The sequence below is a fragment of the Dromiciops gliroides genome, chromosome 3 (assembly GCF_019393635.1).
Source record: "Dromiciops gliroides isolate mDroGli1 chromosome 3, mDroGli1.pri, whole genome shotgun sequence".
NCBI classification, from domain to species: domain Eukaryota; kingdom Metazoa; phylum Chordata; class Mammalia; order Microbiotheria; family Microbiotheriidae; genus Dromiciops; species Dromiciops gliroides.
In genome coordinates, this window is record NC_057863.1 from 490,352,620 (window position 1) to 490,372,769 (window position 20,150).

The 20,150-nt window shown below is 37.7% G+C and overlaps 1 protein-coding gene across 1 annotated transcript in view; it reads left to right on the top strand.

Annotated features, from left to right (window-relative positions):
* The first annotated feature begins 3,800 nt into the window (after positions 1 to 3,800).
* The window catches only part of PSPC1 (paraspeckle component 1), a 54,840-nt gene continuing 38,490 nt past the window's right edge, over positions 3,801 to 20,150 (top strand). Inside the window, 8 exon segments of the mRNA XM_043997417.1 lie at positions 3,801 to 4,484; positions 8,470 to 8,487; positions 8,489 to 8,525; positions 8,528 to 8,563; positions 8,566 to 8,666; positions 8,669 to 8,772; positions 18,306 to 18,401; positions 19,243 to 19,439. Coding sequence (XP_043853352.1) covers positions 3,801 to 4,484; positions 8,470 to 8,487; positions 8,489 to 8,525; positions 8,528 to 8,563; positions 8,566 to 8,666; positions 8,669 to 8,772; positions 18,306 to 18,401; positions 19,243 to 19,439 — 1,273 coding nt within the window.

Below are 20,150 nucleotides of genomic sequence, written 5' to 3' on the forward strand. Positions count from 1 at the left end.
TGGGCTCAGATGTTAGTTCTGATACTTGTTACTTCATATAATTATAGAACCTCATAATTGGAAGGAATTTGAGAGGCATTTTAGACCAGGTTATATCCAAACAAGCATTCTCTCTACAACATACCTGATAAATAAATGGTCAACTAGCCACTGACTGTCTAACCCTTAGTAAAATGGGAATAATAATACATAAACCCCTTCCTTTATAGGATTATTGTAAGGAAAGTGATATATAATCCTTAAAATGATATGTAACGGTGGGTTATTAATATTCCTCTGGATTGGCACAGTACTAACACATATAGTAGGCACTGAATAAATGCTTGCTAAACTTAACTGAATTGAATCTAATGGCTATAAATCTACTTGTATCCAAAGGTGTTAGGAAAAAAATGTTTAAAGGAATTCAGTGAATATTTTGGTTCAGTGCCCAGCACATAGAAAACGCTGGCTACACATATGTTGACTGAATGATGGATTTTTCTTTTTGGGGGGAAGGATTATAACATCTAAATAGTGCCTACTATATTAGAAGCACTGTGCTAAGTGCTGTGTAATTTAAATTCTAAATGTGGGTTCTAATCTGTCCCCCTAGTTTTGGGGGGAAACTGCCTAAAATCACTGATAAACGAGTTTAGGTTTTTAAAGGGTTTATTGAAAGATAGTAAAAGAAAGAGAAAGATTGAGAACATATTTATTATAGCCTGGAAATCCTCGCCTTCCTAAACCTCTTACTTCTGAAGTCCTCTGCCACCACCCAAAGTCTCACACCAAAAGAGAGAGAACTCTCTTGCCAGCGTCCACTTCCTCCTTCATGTTCCCCTCCCTGAAATGGGAGGTTCTTCAAGCTGATTGGCTAGTGTCATTCAAATTCATTGGTTCACTGGACCCGAAGGTAGTCTCAATGTAAAGTTCAAAGTTTTTAGCTTCTGAGAACATACCTTCTTAAGTACCAGCCTGGTGTGCTTACAATCTAGTAAGCAGTCAACAGTCAGTTGCCTTATCTAATTCGATCAGTTTAACTCAGTCTCTAGGTGGGCCCTTGAGTATCTGCTAAATCTCATCTACCACATTCCATTATCTTGACACAGTGCTTTATAAACATAATCTCATTTGATCCTCACAATAACCTGGAAGAAGATGCTGTTAATATGCCCATTTTATAGTTGAGGAAACTGAAGCAGACAGACATTAAGTGACTTGCCCAGGGTCACACAGATAGTGTCTGAAGCTGGATTTGAACTAAAGTTTTCCTAACTCCAGGCTCTATGCTCAATCTACTTTACCATCTACCTGCCTTTATGTTAAAGGTCAGTTGAAGATGACTGAGAAAAAGGTCATCAGATTTGACAATTAAGAGATCATGGCAGGGGGGCAGCTAGGTGGTACATTGGATAAAGTACTAGCCCTAGATTCAGGAGGTCCTGAGTTCAAATCCAGCCTCAGACACTTGACACAAGCTGTGTGACCCTGGGCAAGTCACTTAACCCTTATTGCCTCCCTTCCCCCCCAAAAAAGAGGGCAGTTGATATCACCCCACTCCATTTAGTCTAGGTACCTTTATCTTACACATCTTGCTAGATACAAATCAGAGATATGAATAAGCTTTACAGACCAGTATTCAAGCAATCAATCAATCAAAAACTTGAGACTAAGTCCTTGGATGGGAACTGGAGGAACACTGACAAGACAGATATTGAGAACAGATTGATTCATGAGTCTTCTTAGTCATTAGGCAGCTTTGGGTTTTAGTTTTTAGGTAACCAACCTCTCCGCCCCTACCGCATCCTAGCAACTTCACTGGACCAGCTTAAACCGTAGCCTCTGACTCAGACTCAAGGTTCTAACAAGAGCCCAGCAGAAAAGTTACTTCATAATTAAAGGGAACAGCTTGAAGATATTAACAAAAGTGTTTCTAGAAGCTGCGTATGTCTTACATGTCTTCTAGGTCAGGCCTTCTTAAACTTTTTTCACTTGAGAGCCTTTTTTGCCAGAGGAATTGTTACTTGACCTCGGGTATATAGATATATAAAATAAATATACATAATCTTTTACTGTTGCCAAATTTTTCGTGACCCTCACATTAAGTTATGCATCTCCATAAGGGGTCACAACCCACAATTTAAGAACCTTGGTTCTAGGCCAACAGCAAAAAGATTAGGGCTGGCTGAAAGTTCGGATGATGGTTAGCATGTTTTAGCAATGAAGTGTTTTTTAATTAAAGTATGTACATAGTTTTTTAAGACATAATACTATTGCATATTTAATGGACTGCAGTATAGTATAAATATAACTTCCTACTATATTTGGGAAACCAGAAAATTCATGTGACATGCTTATTGTGATATATGCTTAATTTTTGTGGTCTGGAACTGTAACCACAATATCTCCTAGGTATGCCTGTACCAAACAAATCACCTTGGTTAATTGCCCCTTTCTAAGAAAAAGCTAATTAAATCTGCTTGTCTAATATAATCAACCTATAATCATACTGGGAAGCACAATGGGTTGCTGGGCTTGTGAGCTAAAAAATTGGAAAGATACCTCCCAACCCTCAGGGTGACCCCTAGAGCCCTGAGGAGTCATACTTCAAAAGCTCTGAGGATCAAACCTGTCAGTGACAAGGGGTATGGGCTTAGGAGAGTAGTTCCAGAGAGAAAATGTATAATTTTTCACTATTTTGTCCAAAATTAACATATCCAATATGGAACTCATTATCTTTTCCCCTAAACTTGGCATGGTGCACCCTCATCCCCTATTACTGGAGAGGGCAACACCCCTCTTAGTTCCTCAGTTTCCCATCCTTGACACCCCCCCCTTTCTCTCACTCTCATCACTTTGTTGCCAAAACCTGTTGATTTTACTTTTGCAAAATCTCTATAGTACTCCTCCTTCTCTCCTCTGTGACACTGCCAACACTCTAGTTCAGGCCCTCATTACTACACACCTGGGTTATTGCACTAGCCTGCTGGTGGGTCCACCTGCCTCAAGTCTCTCCCCACTCCAATCCATCCCCCATTCAGCCACTAAAGTGATTTTCCTAAAGGACAGCCCTGATTGTGTCATCCCCTAATCAATAAACTGCAGTGGCTCCCTATCACCTCCAGGACCAAATATGAACTCTTTTGTTTGGTGTTTAAAGCCTTAATGTTCAAAACCTCTCCTCCTTCTTTCTTTTCAGTCTTCTTATACCTTACTCTGAAGAGATGAGAGGGTTTTTGGCTGGTGGATGGACCTGGAGTCAGGAAAACCTGAGTTTCACATCCAATCTCAGATACTTACTGTGTGACCCTGGGCAAGTCAATTAACCTCTGCCTCAGTTTCCTCATCTATAAAATGAGTACAATAACACATCTCCTAGGGCTGCTGTGAAGAGCAAATGAGATTTTGCAAAATACTTTGCAAACCTTAATTCGATGCATAATTACTAGCTAGTATTGTTATGACAATATCAATAGCCTCAGTTTCTTCATCTGCAAAGTGAAGGTACTACTATATACACTTACTGGGCCTTAGACTGCTATATAAACACGTGTCATTATTACTAACTATATTATATAGCTATCTACAGCCATTATAAGCAGATCTCACATTGTGTGTGGAAATTTGAAATTCTTCACTTTGTCTAAGAACCTGGTTGAGCAAACAATAAAGCTCGTTCCCCATCCATTTGTTTTTTCACAGTTTGCAAAGGCAAAACTTAATTTTTCTCGCAAATCCACCGTAAAACTTCGCGTAGCCAGCACAAGTAGATTCTTCTTAATCAGGGAGGTTAAGGCAATCAGAGAGCAGTCTAGCGCATGTGCAAGAAGAGGCTCCTTCGTATCGATCAAAAAGAGACATTCTCGAAAAGTTCGAGCCACGGACTGACGTGCGCAGGCGCGGAGGGCGCGGCGCCGCAGCGCACGGCGGGGGCGGGGCTTGGGCTCGGCAACGTTACAACTAGCTGCAGCTTTTGGCAGCGCCATTTTGAAAGCGCTGTTGCCGCGGCTCGGGTGTGTGGAGCAGGAGCTAAACGCCTGGTTCCATCTTGTGGCTTGCCTGGCCTTTTTTTCCATCCTACGGATATCTTTTTTAATTTTTCCCCAGACTCCAGCGAATTTGGGGGAGCCATCATGTTGAGAGGAAATCTGAAGCAAGTGCGGATCGAGAAAAACCCGGCCCGCCTGCGGGCCTTGGAGTCGGCGGCGGGGGAGAGCGAGACGGCAGCTGCGGCTGCCATGGCGCTCGCTCTGGCCGGGGAGCAGGCGCCGCCCCCCTCGGCGCCCCAGGAGGATCACCAGGAGGAAGAGATGGGCTTCACTATCGACATCAAGAGTTTCCTGAAGCCGGGAGAGAAAACCTATACGCAGCGCTGCCGCCTCTTTGTGGGGAACCTCCCCACGGACATCACCGAGGAGGACTTCAAGCGGCTCTTCGAGCGCTACGGGGAGCCTAGCGAGGTCTTCATTAACCGGGACCGCGGCTTCGGCTTCATACGTCTGGTGAGAGGGGGCTAGACTCGGGGCCTCATTGCCCTCGCCACGCTCACGCGCGCGCCCCTCCCTTCCCCCAGCTCCCCGAGTGTCCCCGGGGGCCGCCGCCATGGCCGCCCCTACATTACCGACCGCGTGCGGCTCAGCGGCGTGTCGGGCCTCTTCCGGGCCTGCCGGTGCCCCCGGCCTTTCCCACGTCCGGCTCCCCCATTCTTGGCAGTTAGCCTCGGGTTCGAGTCCAGGCGGCTCGCCGTTGCCTGCCTTGTCCCGGTTTAAAATCCAGTTTTCGGTCTGTTCCAGATTTCGCTTTTTCACCATTCCCCGAGGGAGCGTCTTTGCCCTTGTTGTCCTGCAGGAGGCGCCTCAGGCCGGGATTTCTTTGTAGTCGGAGAAAAAGTGGAGGGGGGGGGCTCTTTGGAAGTGTTGACACAGAATAAACGCTAATGAAGCCATGGGGAGGGGGGAGGAGCTGTGGAGGTATCGTCCCTTTGAGTAAGGTTCGTTTTAAAGACCCAGTCTTTATCAGGAAATTTATTAGTGAGAAAAGGTCGATTTCTTTCATGTTTCCACTTAAAATCCTTTTCTCTTTGACCATCAGAACTCCTATCGGAATGGCCAAGGCACGTTATTTAATTCATAGGCTTTCATAGGTTTAAAAAGGGCCTGTCCTCCAAATATTTTGTCTTAAAAGCTGATCCAGATAAAGCATATCTACTGTTGAACAGCTGTCCATGGTTCCGCTAGTAGTTGCCAGTGGTTGGTCTAGTTAATTTTGGGGGAGGTCGATGCTATTGACCGAAATCTCGAATAGTTTTTAACCTTCGCTGGTACAAATACGGACTTAAACTTCTAAGGCTTTAGGCCATGATGCTACTGTGTAGTACAGTGCAGGCATGAGGAAGCAATGACGTAGTGTTATGAAGAGTTGAGGGGAAAAAACAACTTGATAGGGTTCACCATTTGAAAAAAAAGTTTTATTAATGCTTTTCTTTTTATATGGTTATCACTTCCCCTCCCCACACCATCCTTTCTCCCCAACTCACACAATCACAAAGTACAGTTATCAAAATAAATTTACATATTATCCAGGTCTAATTAGGTATAGTCTCCCACACCTAGGCTCACCACTTCTCAGAAAAGTGATAGGTATGTTTCATCTTAAGTCTTTCTGGAGTCACTGTTTGGTTATTGGATTGATTAGCATTTGAAAATCTTAATTTTTGTGAATTTCTTAAAGATGGAAAATTGCTCAGTTGGTTAGAGGAGGGCCTTCTGTTTTTAAGAACGGTTTATCAAAGTTAGATTAGATCTGTAGCATATGTTTTATAATTTAAAGGTTTTTTGAACATGATGTATTTTCTTCAATATGGTGATTTTCTTAGTGAACAAAATGTGAAATACTTTATTGCGTTTTTGCAGTATTTTCATAGATTGGTATTCAAAATAAGCTTTCATTGTCAGAAAAGTGAGTTTTAGTTACTCAGACTTCTTTTATGTTAGACAATTTTAAAAGCTACCCAAAGCAGTGACCATGCAGTAAATGGAAAATGTCCTAAACATATGTTGAAACATATATGTCCTGAATATATTTAAATTTACACTTTCAAACAAATGTCCATCAAAATAGGAGTCAGCTATTAACCAAACTAGTTCTGTTTAGGAGTGAAGTTTAAGAACTGACCTTAGTATTTGATGTGAAGTTGGAGCTTTGTCAGAAGTAGTTTAAAATTTAAGTTTAGCATCAATATATTAGCCTGCTTTTACATAATGCAAACGAATCAAACCCTGTCAGTTTATAATGCCGACAGAGTTTTTTGGAAAACAGGATATAATAATAGAATTATAAAATTAAATCTTTTAATTTTTGCCCCTCGTTTTGTTGTGCAATGAAGACAAGATGGCAAAAATTTCATGTTTTCCTTTGTCCTTGTGCCTCTGTGATTCTGAGGTTGGAGGGTTTTTTTTTAAGAGTGGAACTGATGGCGTTTCCCACTGTGCTGTAGAAATCATGTTTTTTTTTTCCCCCCTTAAAACAAATTTTGTTTAAGTGAATGGAGATGGAAGGTCTACTTTTTTCTCACTTTCTCACCTACCATTTGTTGCCTGTTTCCCACTTACAGTGAATCAGACCCATTGATTCTACTATTTTTTCATTTCCTCTGGATAATGGGAGAGGGCAAATAATAGAATAATTATGGTAATCTTGGAATTAGTAGAGCTTTTGGGTTGCACTGTTTCCTGCCCTTTGTTTTTTATACTTTAAAATCGTTTCCTTAAAGCCACTTTTAAAACAACCTTATGAGATCATCAGAACTGCTATTAGAATGGCCAAGGGCACGTAATTTATTTAATAGACTCATGGATTTATAAAGGGGTCTGTCCTCCAAATGTTTTGTCGTAAATAGATCCAGATGTAGTGTATGTAGTGTTGAATAGTTTTCCATTGTTCCGATGGTAGTTGACAATGATTGGGGAAGTGACTTGGTGTAGTTACTTTTGGGGAGGTGGATGTTATTTTAACAAATAGAATTTTTTTTTCCTTCTGGGAATGTAGCTTCATTTCTTAAGGAAAGTCAACAAGAATGTTTGTTTACTAATTGAACTTTTTAGCGTGGCTTTTTATAATGCATTTGCCTTTATAATTGAAGAATGCTTGTATGAGTTAACATAATTAACTATCTTTATCTTGTATTTTGATAATGGAAATAAATGTAAAATTTTGCCTTTTGGGGTTTTTTTGTTTTTTGGCGGGCAGTGAGGGTTAAGTGACTTGCCCAGAATCACACAGCTAATAAGTGTCAAGTGTCTGAGGTCAGATTTGAACTCAGGTCTTCTTGAATCCAGGGCCAGTGCGTTTATCCACTGTGCCACCTAGCTGCCCCTAAATCTTGCCTTTTTGTAGAGTGGATTGTGCCTACCTACATACATCAAACTCAGTTACTGCAATGTGATTGTATGGAAAAAACCCCGATTTTACAAATGAAGATAAAATTCTTATGTTTGATGAGAAGTAGCAGTGGAGTAGCGTTCTGGATTGGAGTCAGGAAGCCTTGGATTCAAAACTGGTCTTAGTCACTACTTTTACTAGGCAAGTCATGGAACTTCTCTGGCTTCGGTTTCTCATTTCTAAAATGAAAGAATTGGACTTGATGGCCCCATAGGTACTTTCTAGCTCTTAATCATGATCATATGATTGAAGTATGATTTTTGTTCTCATGCCTAATCTTGGGAAGTCTTAATAATGGAAGTAAAATGATGCTAGACTAAATTATCTCTTAGTTCCCTTTCAGGTCTAATTCTACACTTATATGAGGTAATTTTTGGTTGGTTAATGTTTATGACTTTGCCAGTCATTTTTGTGGTAGGATTGGTTATTTGTTGGAGATGATGTACTAGAAAGAGCATTGGGAGATAGGAAATATGAGGTTGCAGCCCCAGGGCTTTGGTAATAAGGAGGGGTATCCCAGGTGATGGAGGGGTCTTGAAAATGAGTCCATAAAAAGAATAAGAGAAAGGCAGTGTTTGGGCCTGGATAAGAGAAGGCTTAGTGAAACTTGAAAAATTTACAGTTTTCATGTGGAAGAGAAATTAATTTCTTATATTGCTTGGACCCAGAAGATAGGTTTTTGACTGGGATTTAGAATCAGCCAAATATTGTTTTAGTATTAGAAAACTTATTAAAATTGATCTGCAGAAATTGAATGGGTTACTCTTGATGAAAGATTCCTGGAATCCTGGAATATTCTTTCAAATGCTTGGATTTTGTGATCTTTCACTTCTGCCTTTATGATTCCTTAAAATAATGGTCTAGATGATCATTAGGGCCATTTAAAACTAAACACTTTTGAAAAGACCTAGTTATTTTTGACTTAAAATAAGTAGAATAAGCAAAACATAGTGAACTCCACAGTTTTTTCAGTGATGCCTTTTCAGTATGATAGCATATTTAGGAATGTCTACAAATAATTTGTAAATTCTTTTTTCCCCCCAAAAGGAGTCCAGAACTCTGGTTTGAAATTGCAAAAGCAGAGCTGGATGGCACCATTTTGAAAGCAGACCACTCCGAATTCGATTTGCTACTCATGGAGCTGCTTGACTGTCAAGAACCTTTCACCTGTAGTTTCTAATGAGCTTCTAGAGCAAGCATTTTCTCAGTTTGGTCCTGTGGAGAAGCTGTTTGTAGTGGTGGGATGAATCGTGGACGAGCAACAGGAAAAGGTTTTGTAGAATTTGCTGCAAAACCTCCAGCACGAAAGGCCCTGGAAAGATGTGGTGATGGAGCATTCTTGCTTACAACGTAAGTTATCTTTTATATTAATGAATCTACTTTCAAATAAAGACAATGTGATCTTAGATCACTAAAACTCCATGTGGACAGTGACCAGTTCTACATTTTTGTATCATGTCCTTATACCCACCTACCATACAGAGGATACTCAGTACTTTATTTTTTTAAGAAAGTGAATAAATCCAAATGGTGAAGTGTGGAATTTTTATTACATTTAACAGCTCATGAAATGATTGAATACACTTCAGGTTATTGAAATACTATGGTTCTGTATTGTGAACAAGGAAGTCCTAATACTGGGTAATATGCAGTAGAAAACCAGAACAGCCACCCAAACTAAAGTATTCTGTGGTTCCACCTTTATTCTTATCTTCCTCTTTCTTGCCTGCACAATAAGCAGAGAGGATATTTGGATTTATATTGTATATCAGATGCTTGTCCAGGGAATTGGATTTTTTAGAGGCAAAGGTTTGAAGTCTAGAACTCAGTTTGAATTTTATGATGATACAGGGTTTGCCACTTGAATAGCCAAGTGTTTCAGTAATTCAGAGCAGTTGCCCAACCATTCCTTTTTTTTTTTTTTTTGGTGGGGCAGTGAGGGTTAAGTGACTTGCCCAGGGTCACACAGCTAATGCCATTCCTGATGGAACCTGCAGACTCTTCTTCTCTCATTTATTATTAAAATCTCCTTGATCTTTGTAATCATTTGGTAAATCACCATAATCCTCAAATTCTAGTTCATCCTTCCAGGCTACAACTGACTAGAATTAACTCAGTTTTGATCCTGAAAAAAACCCCTTTTCTTCAATTTTCAGAAAATGATGGATCTGTGGATAAATGGTACTAATGAATTCAACATACAATTATTTTAAGTGTTTGTTATTTGCAAGATATTAGGAATACAAAAATATTCCTGTCCTCAAATATATCAAATTGGGGAAGGGGTGTGTGTGTGTGTACGTAAGGGTGTATACACACACACACACACACACACACAAATCTATGATTTAAGATTGATTTTGTACAGAAAAGAGGTTCAGGCAGTTCTGTAAGAAATGTGATTTGAGAGAGACAACTTAGCACAAACAGTGGACTGAATGACCTCTGAGTGCCCTTCTAGTTCTGAGATTCTGTGATATTTTCAGCTAGGACAAGGGTTTGACTGGAAGGTCTGTAATTTTTTTTAATACTTTAATTTTTTCAATATAATTGGTTTCATTTGTGATCCTATGTATTTTATGTATTTAAAAATAGTATCTTGAGGAGTCCATTGTCTTTACCAGCCTGTCCAAAGGTGTCTGTTAAACAAACAAAAAAGTTGGAACCCTGAGCTTGGAGGATTAGGTTAAGGCTTCTTGTAGCCTTTAAGGTATGCCCTGAATTAGTCCTTGAAGTAAAGGGGAAGGCATTTTAACATGTAGAGATTGAGATTTTGAGAGTAGTTTCCATTCCAGGCATGGATAATACTATATGAAAGCAAAAGCTTGTTAAATGTAAGTGGAGTGATTGAGATTGAGGAGCAGAATCCAATTTAACTAAAATAGTGGAAAGGTTGGAAGAGGATAGGTTGGAACCAGATTACTGGCAGCTTGGAATGTAAGTAGAAGGCATTTATAATTTTCTGTCAACAGTGATATGATCAAAATCACACAGCTAACTTTCTGGTACCCCCAAGACTACTTTGGCAGGGAAGAGGTGTTAAAAGGTTTGAACTAGGGTGGCATGCAGTTGGCGTCACAGATTGTATGTAGAGGACACAGGTTGGAGAGAGATTTTAGAGATAAAAATCTCTAATCACTGATTGGATACAGGGTATGACAGGAAAGTTCAAGTAGTTTTTCTTTTTTAAGCTTTTACAAAGGGATGTTTACTGAAAAGGTATTTTCTTTCTTCCTTGGGGGGGGCAATGAGCATTAAGTGACTTGCCCAGGGTCACTCAGCTAGTAAGTGTCAAGTATCTGAGGCCAGATTTGAACTCAGGTCCTCCCGAATCCAGGGCCGGTGCTTTATCCACTACGCCACCTAGCTGCCCCCTGAAAAGGTATTGCTAGGTCAAATACAATGCCATTCTCCAAACTGAGAGGTTTAGTCTACCACCTACACACTTACTGGGTTTCTGGAGAGAGTAGACTCAAACTTAAAATGCTAACAAAACATTCTCCACCCATTCTCCAACATCCCTCAATGTTGGGATCCCTTTTCTCACTTGGGAATCCTTACAAAGTTGGTGTGACATAGCCCGTAGATGAGTTGTTCCCACAATTATAGGGCATAGATATTACCTTAGATAGACCTGCTTGGTCTAATGATTGCTGGACTGTGTCTTTTGAAGCTCATAAGGTTATAACCTAATGTATTCTGTCTCACATGTTCATTCACCTAAGATCAGGAAAGAATAAAACACAGCAGAGATAGAAGAAACAGGTGCTGTGCTTTCCACAGTATGTTCTTCCTTGAAAGTTGTTAGGGAGGAGAGCTCAAATTGCACTTTTTTTTTTTTTGGTGGGGCAATTAGGGTTAAGTGCCTTGCCCAGGGTCACACAGCCAGTAAGTGTCAAGTGTCTGAGGTCAGATTTGAACTCAGGTCCTCCTGAATTCAGGGCCAGTGCTTTATCCATGGAGCCACCTAGCTGCCCTCCAACTCAAAACTTTAAATAAAAATGTTTATTTATTTATTTATTTTTAAGACTTCCTGCCTATTTTTTGAGAGAGATCAACAGTATCAAATGCTGAAGTGAGATCAAGAAGAATTATAACTGGGGGGTGGCTAGGTGGCGCAGTGGATAGAGAGCACTGGCCCTGGATTCAGGAGTACCTGAGTTCAAATCTGGCCTCAGACACTTGACACTTACTAGCTGTGTGACCCTGGGCAAGTCACTTAACCCCCACTGCCCCACAAAAAACCAAAACAAAACAAAAAAAGAAGAATTATAACTGAAGGAAAGCCATTAAATTTGTCAATAGAGTTCCTTTTTCGTCTCTGTTAATAGTAGGAGGTGGAGAAACCAGGTTGAGATGAATGTGACTGGTAAGAAAATGGCAGAAGTAAAAGTGAGTTTAGACAGAGCTAATTAGTTTCAGGGGTAAAAAACTTTTTTGGCTAGCTGAAATCTGGCAAAGGCAGAATGGTGTACTGGATAGAGGGAAATGTTTAATAAAAGTTCACTACAACATAGATAATGTTAATTTTCTAAGTCAGCATGTGGATCCATTTCCATTTGAGTTTTGTACTACTCCTGTAATTAACTCTTTAATACCAAAAGTTCATTGGCAGAGGAATTTACTCACTTGGGAGTTACTTATATTGCTGAAATCAAAGTTGCAGTATCAGCAAACTCAGCATGTTTTGAAGGCAGATTGGAAGAGGAGGCATTTAAGGAGAGAGTGTGAAGATTAATGAAAGTGACAGGATGGATGACTCCAGAGGTGGTTTCACTGAAGGTTGTAGTTCTTTAGGATGATATAGCTCTGTGAAAGAAACAAAGGAGTTAATCAGTATTGACATTAATAACAATGAGCATGAGATGATTTTATTAGTAGCCCAGTACTACAATAGATCATTCAGTTGACAGATGTAGTCATTTCTTCCATTGATATGGATGGCATACTGTCTATTCTTGTTCCTCCTTTTCCAGATTGCTCATAGCATCTTCACTCACAGTAGAGCTGGCTGCTATGATTTTCCCTTACTTTGGTTATTTTACTTCATCTTTTTGTACAAACATTTTTTTTTATGGTATCCTTGTATCTTTTCTGTATAATTTTACTCTTTTTGTAATCGGTAGTTGCCAGCCCAGATCCATCATTTGCCTTTGCTTATCCTTAAGGTTAGTGCTCCATAAATTAGAGCTAAAAAATAATAACCAGAAAAATGCTGGTATTAAAAGATGATTCTGGGGCGGCTAGGTGGCGCAGTGGATAAAGTACCGGCCCTGGATTCAGGAGTTCCTGAGTTCAAATCTGACCTCAGACACTTGACACTTACTAGCTGTGTGACCTTGGGCAAGTCACTTAAGCCCCATTGCCCTGCAAAAAACAAAAACAAAAGATGATTCTTAGCTTATGGGAATAACTTTGGGTAATTAAAAGACATCCTTAATAAGATTTTTCTTTAATAAAAGTATTTATTGATATTATTGATAACCAACACCTAGCATTATATCTGAGGGAGAAGTATTAATTTGCTATGTATGTAATAACAAGAGTAAAACAAAAAGGTCTTCTGTTGCCATTATTACTTGACATTAGAAATTCTAGCTATAGTAATGACAGGATCAGAACAGGGCTTAAACTTTTTCCACTCATGACCCCTTTTTTCCCTTGAGAAATTTTTACATGACTCTGGGTATATAAGTATATAAAATAGGTAGGTATATATAACCTTTTATTAACAAATTTTTGCAACCCTCACATTCAGTTACATGACCCCATATGGGCTCATTACCCACATTTTAAGAAGCTTTGAACTAGAGTATAAACATTGGTGTAGACCATTGGCATCAAGTTCACATAGAAAAAGATCCCCACCAGCTGCCCGTTGACTTAGAATACCAAAAATTAACATTATTTATATTGCATTGTATATTTATTTTGTTAAACAGTTCCCAGTTACATTTTAATTTGGTTGGGGGAGTTTTGTGGGCCTGAACCTTCAGGCCACAAGTTTAACACCTGGTAGAGAGGAGGCAAAATTATTTTAAAAACCAGCAAAAAACAACCAACCCCCACAGCTAGTTGATCAATAGATTGTTTCAATTAAGTAAATAAAATGTCAATTTTAGTAAGGTGGGGAGTAAGGGGAGAATGATGGATTAGTAGTAATAGGGTTGCAAAAAAAAAAAGTAAAAGGAAGTTCAGAAGGGAATATAGACAAACAGGGCAGTGTTGGTCCTGTTGTGTTAACTTCAAAAGAGAATTAACTTCAAAAGAAATTAACTTTGATATGCAGTCCTTTTTCTGTTTTATACATGGAAATTTATTTTTAAAAAAAGGAAAATCACTACAGAAAGCATCACTAAATGTCCAAAGTCTTGTATCCAAAATATACCAAGAATTTGCACAGATATGTAAGAATATAAATGGTTTTTTAAACAACTTGAATACAGACTTTAATTGCCACTATATTAACAGTAAAACTGCCTGCTAGTGTTAAATTTTGAGGGGTTGTGAAAGGATCATTTTTCCACTGAAATTTTGTCTGCATGCTATGGAGAAATTGCCTTATTTTTCATTATATAGAATTTTGTACAGCACAGAACTAATGAATGGCAAGCTATTTTCTATAGCTTTTAGAATAACCAAATTATTGGTAGACTATGATAAGACTATATACATAGGTGGTTTTCCTTTGTTTTTAAAGCTTAGGCATCCTAGAACTAGAAGATACGTCATGGTAATCTGCATTAGCTCTCTGCTTCCAGTGGCAGATGGTAGGAATTTGGAAAAATCAGTAAGGTATAGTAGAAAAAGTGTTGTCCTGTATTCAAATCCACTTCTTGACCTTGTGACCACTTGTGGCCTTGAGTAATTCATCTGATTTTCCTAGGCTTTAGTTTCCTCTTGGAAAATGAAAGAGATGTACTAAATGTCCTTTGAGGTCTCTTGCAGCTCTATCTAGGTCTTAAAATTTTATAATTCTAACCTTCAGGAAAGCAAATTGTGCTCTCCCTCTGTAGTTTGTTTCAAATTGCTTACTGTTTGGAAGTTTGTTTCTTCAGTCTAACCTTTGATTTAAGCACCATTCATCATATCTTCTTAAAAAATATCAGTAGGTATTGTCCTTTGTTTTGCCCCCTTTTAATTATTTTTTAAATTAATTTATTTTTTCCTTTTCCACTCACCCCTCCCAATTGGGAAAAAAGAATAGCAAAATGGTTGTAACAGTTATTCATAGTTAGGCAAAAGCAGATGCTCACATTGGTCACATCCATTAATGTATGTTTCTTTCTGTGTCTTGAGTTCATTGTTAGTCCTCTGGGTTGCCTTTTCTTTCTAAATAAAACAACCTTTATCCCATTTCAACCTATCTTTGGTAAGGTATCACCTTATTTTTAATTTTTTACTTTCTGTCTTCTGCTAGAGAAGGCTGAATGAGGTTGGGAAGGGATACTTATGAACTAAAACCCATCATGAAGATAACTAATCTAGTCTTTGGTGGGAAAGGGATACTTGGGAGTACTCCCTGTGTACTCTGTATTCTATACCCATTCCTATTCCCCTAACATTTCTAATGCTTTATCATTTCAAACTATTTAAGCTCCATTCTCTCACTGCCTCCAAATACTTACTATGCTCCTCTTATGGAGTCTTAATTCCTTCTTTCCCTTTGCTCTCTTTCCTTTTGTTACATTTCTACTTGTCTCAATAACCTTGTATTCAAATATGCACACTGCATTTTCTTTATTTCTTGTTACACTGTGGATTCCTTTTGAACAGATCTCATGAATATTCCTATCACACTGTATCTGCTAAATCTTTTTTTACATTGTATGCACCCCCATTATTCTGGATATTTTCCCTATACCCCAGACTCTATTGGTATTTACGGTTTAAAGTGTTCTGACCAAATTATTTTGGAAAACTATTATCCAGCTTGGTTAAGTTGTAATGTATTGTAATGATCTGCTTTCTATTTAGATCAAAACTTGGCTTTTATTTTCCTATCCTGCATTAGTTTAGTTTTTTTGATCTCAAACATGCCATCCTGTACTTGTATTATTTTGACACCTTGAAAAGATGATCAAAATTGAAATAATTTCTGAAAATACCAGTTTAAAAAATTAAATTGGTTATTTGGAACTGAATTCTTCTGAAAGAACAGTTTATGAGGAAGGAGGAAAGAGTTTTGTATTTATTGGTGTCCTTAGCAGGCAAGGGCAAAACAAGCAGAGTGAAGAGGTCCACATTATAATCCTTACTTTGTCCAAGAGTCTTTAGTATAGTTTTTTTTAATTTAAAATTTGCAGTGGAAAGACTGGATATCATTTGTTGCATTTGTTACTCTTGCTGACTGGAAATTAGATTTTTAAAATATTTGAATATAACATAACAATTTGATTATGATGTAACTCAACCTGCTTAATAAAATTGTTGTTTGTTTAGTCATTTTTCAGTTGTGTCCAACTCTTTGTGTGACCCCCTTTGAGGTTTTCTTGGTAAAGATACTGGAGTAGTTTGCCATTTCCTTCTCCATCTCATTTTACAGATGAGGAAACTGAGGCAATCAGGGTTTAATGAATTGGTCCAGGGACATACAGCTAATAAGTGTCTGAGGTTAGATTTGAACTCAGGTCTTCCTGACTTGAGGTCCAGCACTCTACCCACTGTGCCGCCTACTGTTCTTGCATACTAAAATTGCACTGAGTAAAAATAAATCGAGTGCCCTGTGCAGTTGTTGAGGATGGAATTTTCTCAGGCTTTTGAACAGTTCTCAATCTAACCAAATTATCATCCTCTTTTTTTCTTTCTAAAGAGTTACCAGATCTCTTAAACTTCTTTGCCTCTTGTCTTAAGTTTTGTCAGTGGGTTTTCCTACTAAGATACCTTTGTTAATTTAATCTAGTTAGGCTGATTTTGCCATCTTATTTTTCTAACTCTTACCTACATGCAAATATTGTACTTTGTTTGCTCAAAATCAGTATATTATTTTCTTAATCATAAGTACTAATAATCATAATAATATGTTTGTAAAGCTCACCTTCACAACCACCCTGTGAAATAGTTGCTCTTATTTTTCTTATTTTTACAGATGAAGAAACAGGTTTTTAAATGTTAAATGACTTTCCCTGAGTCTTAGCTAATAAATGGGATTGAGGCCCAAGTCCAGCACAGGTCCACCCGGCTACCATTCCTCATCATCTGGGAAAGCAGAACATATTACTCAAAAAATAATAGTACAAAGTAAATATTACTCAAAATAGATAACGATGCAGAGTAATTGTGCAAATTAAATAAGTGTATAAACAAATGTTTTAGGATTTCACAGGAAGATTTAGATTTCTAGGGACCTTGAGTAAGGCTTCAAGGAGAAGCATTCCCTAACAGTTAGGTAAGAGGTAGTGCTGTCAATATAGTTTGGTCTAGGTTTTGGAAAAGCATTTGAAAAGTATCTTGGATATTCTTTTGTGGAAAGCCAAAATTCTGTTTGAAAACAGCAACTTAAAATTTAGTTGTTTGGAAATAAGTCTTTTTTCCAATTTAAATATGCTCAGCACAGTGCCTTGAATGTAGGTGCTTAATAATTGCTTAGTGACAATGCAGAAATAGTTTTGATGTTATTATATATATAACCTATATCAGATTACCTGTTGTCTAGGGGAGGGGAGGGAGGGAGAAAAATTTGAAATAGGAAATCTTATAAAAACAAATGTTGAAAACTATCTCTACATGTAACTGGAAAATAATAAAATAATAATAAAAAAGTTAATTGCTTAGTGAGTATTGTTGTTTGTGGTATTTAGGGCTCCCAGATTAGCTCACAAAAGCCTTTTTTTTTTTTTTAAGTGAGGCAATTGGAGTTAAGTGACTTGCCCAGGGTCACACAGCTAGTAAGTGTTAAGTGTCTGAGGCCAGATTTGAACTCAGGTACTCCTGACTGCGGGGCCAGTACTCTATCCACTGCGCCACCTAGCTGCCCCCTACAAAAGCCATTTTTAATGCTCAATATATTTGAATTAGCTAATAGGTATAGCTTGAGTTGCTTGGGAGTAAGTGGTTTTTATGAGGAAGGAGGAAAAAGACTGTCTTTCCTGTTGTAGGCTTAAGAGCAAGATAAAATGATAAAAGTACACGGTCTAATACTAAATATGTGTCATGACTTTGAATCTGAAACAGTTGAGGATTTTGTGTCCAGAGAATTATTACCAAACATTCAAATATTCATTGTTTGCTTTCCTGTTATATGCAAGGCTCTTTAGTTTGTGAGACTCCCTGGTTTTTGTTCCACTTGTTTGATCCTTGAACAGAGATATGTAGATTTTAGCCCAGGAAGGATGCTGTTATTAAATACGTAGTTAAGCCTGGTTTAGGTATGAGTCATTTTAAGATTATGAAAGAGTATATAATAAATTTAACTTTCTGGTGACCCACTTAGTATAAGTTACCCCAAGTAATTTTTTGCAGTACATATCAAGGAAATTTGTTATTACCATTAATGATGTGAATAATTTTACACAGTAAGATCAGCTGACCAGAAATGGAAAAATTCTTTTTAGCCACTCACTTTGAATTTAATCAGTGAGCTGTGAAATAGTATAGCAAAACGTGCTATGATTTGGTTAAGACAACCATGAGAAAATAATATATATTTATTATAAAAACAAATATCTAATGCTAATAAAAATGTTATAATTATTATAAAAACATGTTTCTAATCCAACTTGAATTAAGTGCCCTTCTATATCTGAAGACTTATTTTAACACATTTCTTCTGAGATACTAGAATAAATGTTGATATGAAGATTTCCATAAAACAGTACATTTTTCAGAGAAAGCTCATTGTATGTGCCTTCAGTTACAATTTTTAAAATGTTTCCCTCTATCAGAACACCTCGGCCAGTCATTGTGGAGCCCATGGAACAGTTTGATGATGAAGACGGACTACCAGAGAAACTAATGCAAAAGACACAACAGTATCACAAGTAAGCTACTTGAAAAAGGCAACTAACAATGTTTTTATATTATTCTTTGACATAATACATAGTTGGTTAATCAGATAGTTTGGTTAGTATGGAGTTAATATTCCATTGGACTGACAGATTTTCAGAGAACTAGAGTAGGATTAAATACATTTAACACAAACAATATTGAAAACACTTCATCTTTATTCGATTCGTAGTCACTTCAGGATAATAGGATGCTTTATGGTCATTATCAATGTGCATATTGCCAGTTAATAGGGATTTTCAGCTTCCAGAATACCAAGTGAATCAGTTTTTGACTTTTATTATTTTTGTGTTTCTGTTCAGTAATTTAAATGGGTAATGCATATCTAATGAATAGAGACTCTAGTTTAACATAGGCCTTAGTGAGCTGAAGAAACATAAATCTGTCGGGTCCTTCATTCTGCTCTTAGGGTAGTTGAAGGGAGTTGTTTCTATTCTTGCTGTTGAGGGGGGTTGGAGGTGGGAGAAGTGTCTTCTGGCATATTTAGTTGAAGCAGGAAATCTTCAAATAGAAATAGGTCACAACTGTTAATACTAGTTGAGAAATAGGTTTTATTATGCTTCAAGTATATTATGATTAATTAGGTATGTGTCAGCCAGGTTAAAGTCCTAATTAACATTTGTGAGTTAGTTTCTATGGAAAATCTTTTCCAAGTTCCAATTTGTAGAAAGCCAAAATTAATAATTTGAGAGCTTACCTGTATGTAAATGAATTTGAATTAAAATTAGAACTAGGGTATTTGAGGAAAGTATTTTGATGGTTCAGTCTTTTATTTAAGCCTGTGTTTCTATGTTTTTAAATGTAATTTTATTTTAGGGAAAGAGAACAACCTCCTCGGTTTGCTCAACCTGGGACATTTGAATTTGAGTATGCATCACGATGGAAGGCACTGGATGAAATGGAAAAGCAGCAGCGGGAGCAGGTTGACAGAAACATCCGAGAAGCCAAAGAGAAACTAGAGGCAGAAATGGAAGCAGCTAGACATGAGCATCAGTTAATGTTGATGAGGCAAGGTAATGATATCTATACAACTAGCTCTGTTTACCAAAGTTCAGATTTGTGGTATTCTCTGGCAAACAAAATGCTACCTAACTTGTACAAATGCTTTAGAGTATGTGGCTTATAATGTTTTAGGTAATAGATTTAGTCCCTGTCTAAACCACTGTATCATATAAGCATAAACTATATCCCTAACTACAGCTAGTTTTTATACACTTTCATGCTCTTTGGCACTAATGGACAAGAAAAGTGGATTGCTGCAAAACCATTGCTTCTCATTTGGAAAATGATGCTTTGCAGATAGTGGATTGATAGGAACATTTTAATTTGTGGAAGGAAAGATTTTTTTCCCCCCTTAATCTTTTAAAAATTAAATCGTAAAAGTATGGGGAGTGGGGGATGAGAGTTAAGTGACTTGCCCAGGGTCACACAGTAAGTGTCAAGTGTCTGAAGTCAGATTTGAACTCAGGTCCTCCTGAATCCAGGGCTGGTGCTTTATCCACTAAAAGTATTTTACTATTTTCCAGTTACATGTAAAGATAGCTTTCAACATTTATAAGATTTTTAGTTCCTACTCCCCAAAGCAGAAACCAATCTGATGTAGGTTATATATGTACAATCACTAATATATTTCTGTATTAGTCATATTGTAAAAGAAGAATCAGAACAAAAGGGGACAATCTTTAAAAATAGAAAAAGTAGAATCACTATGGTTCAATCTGCAT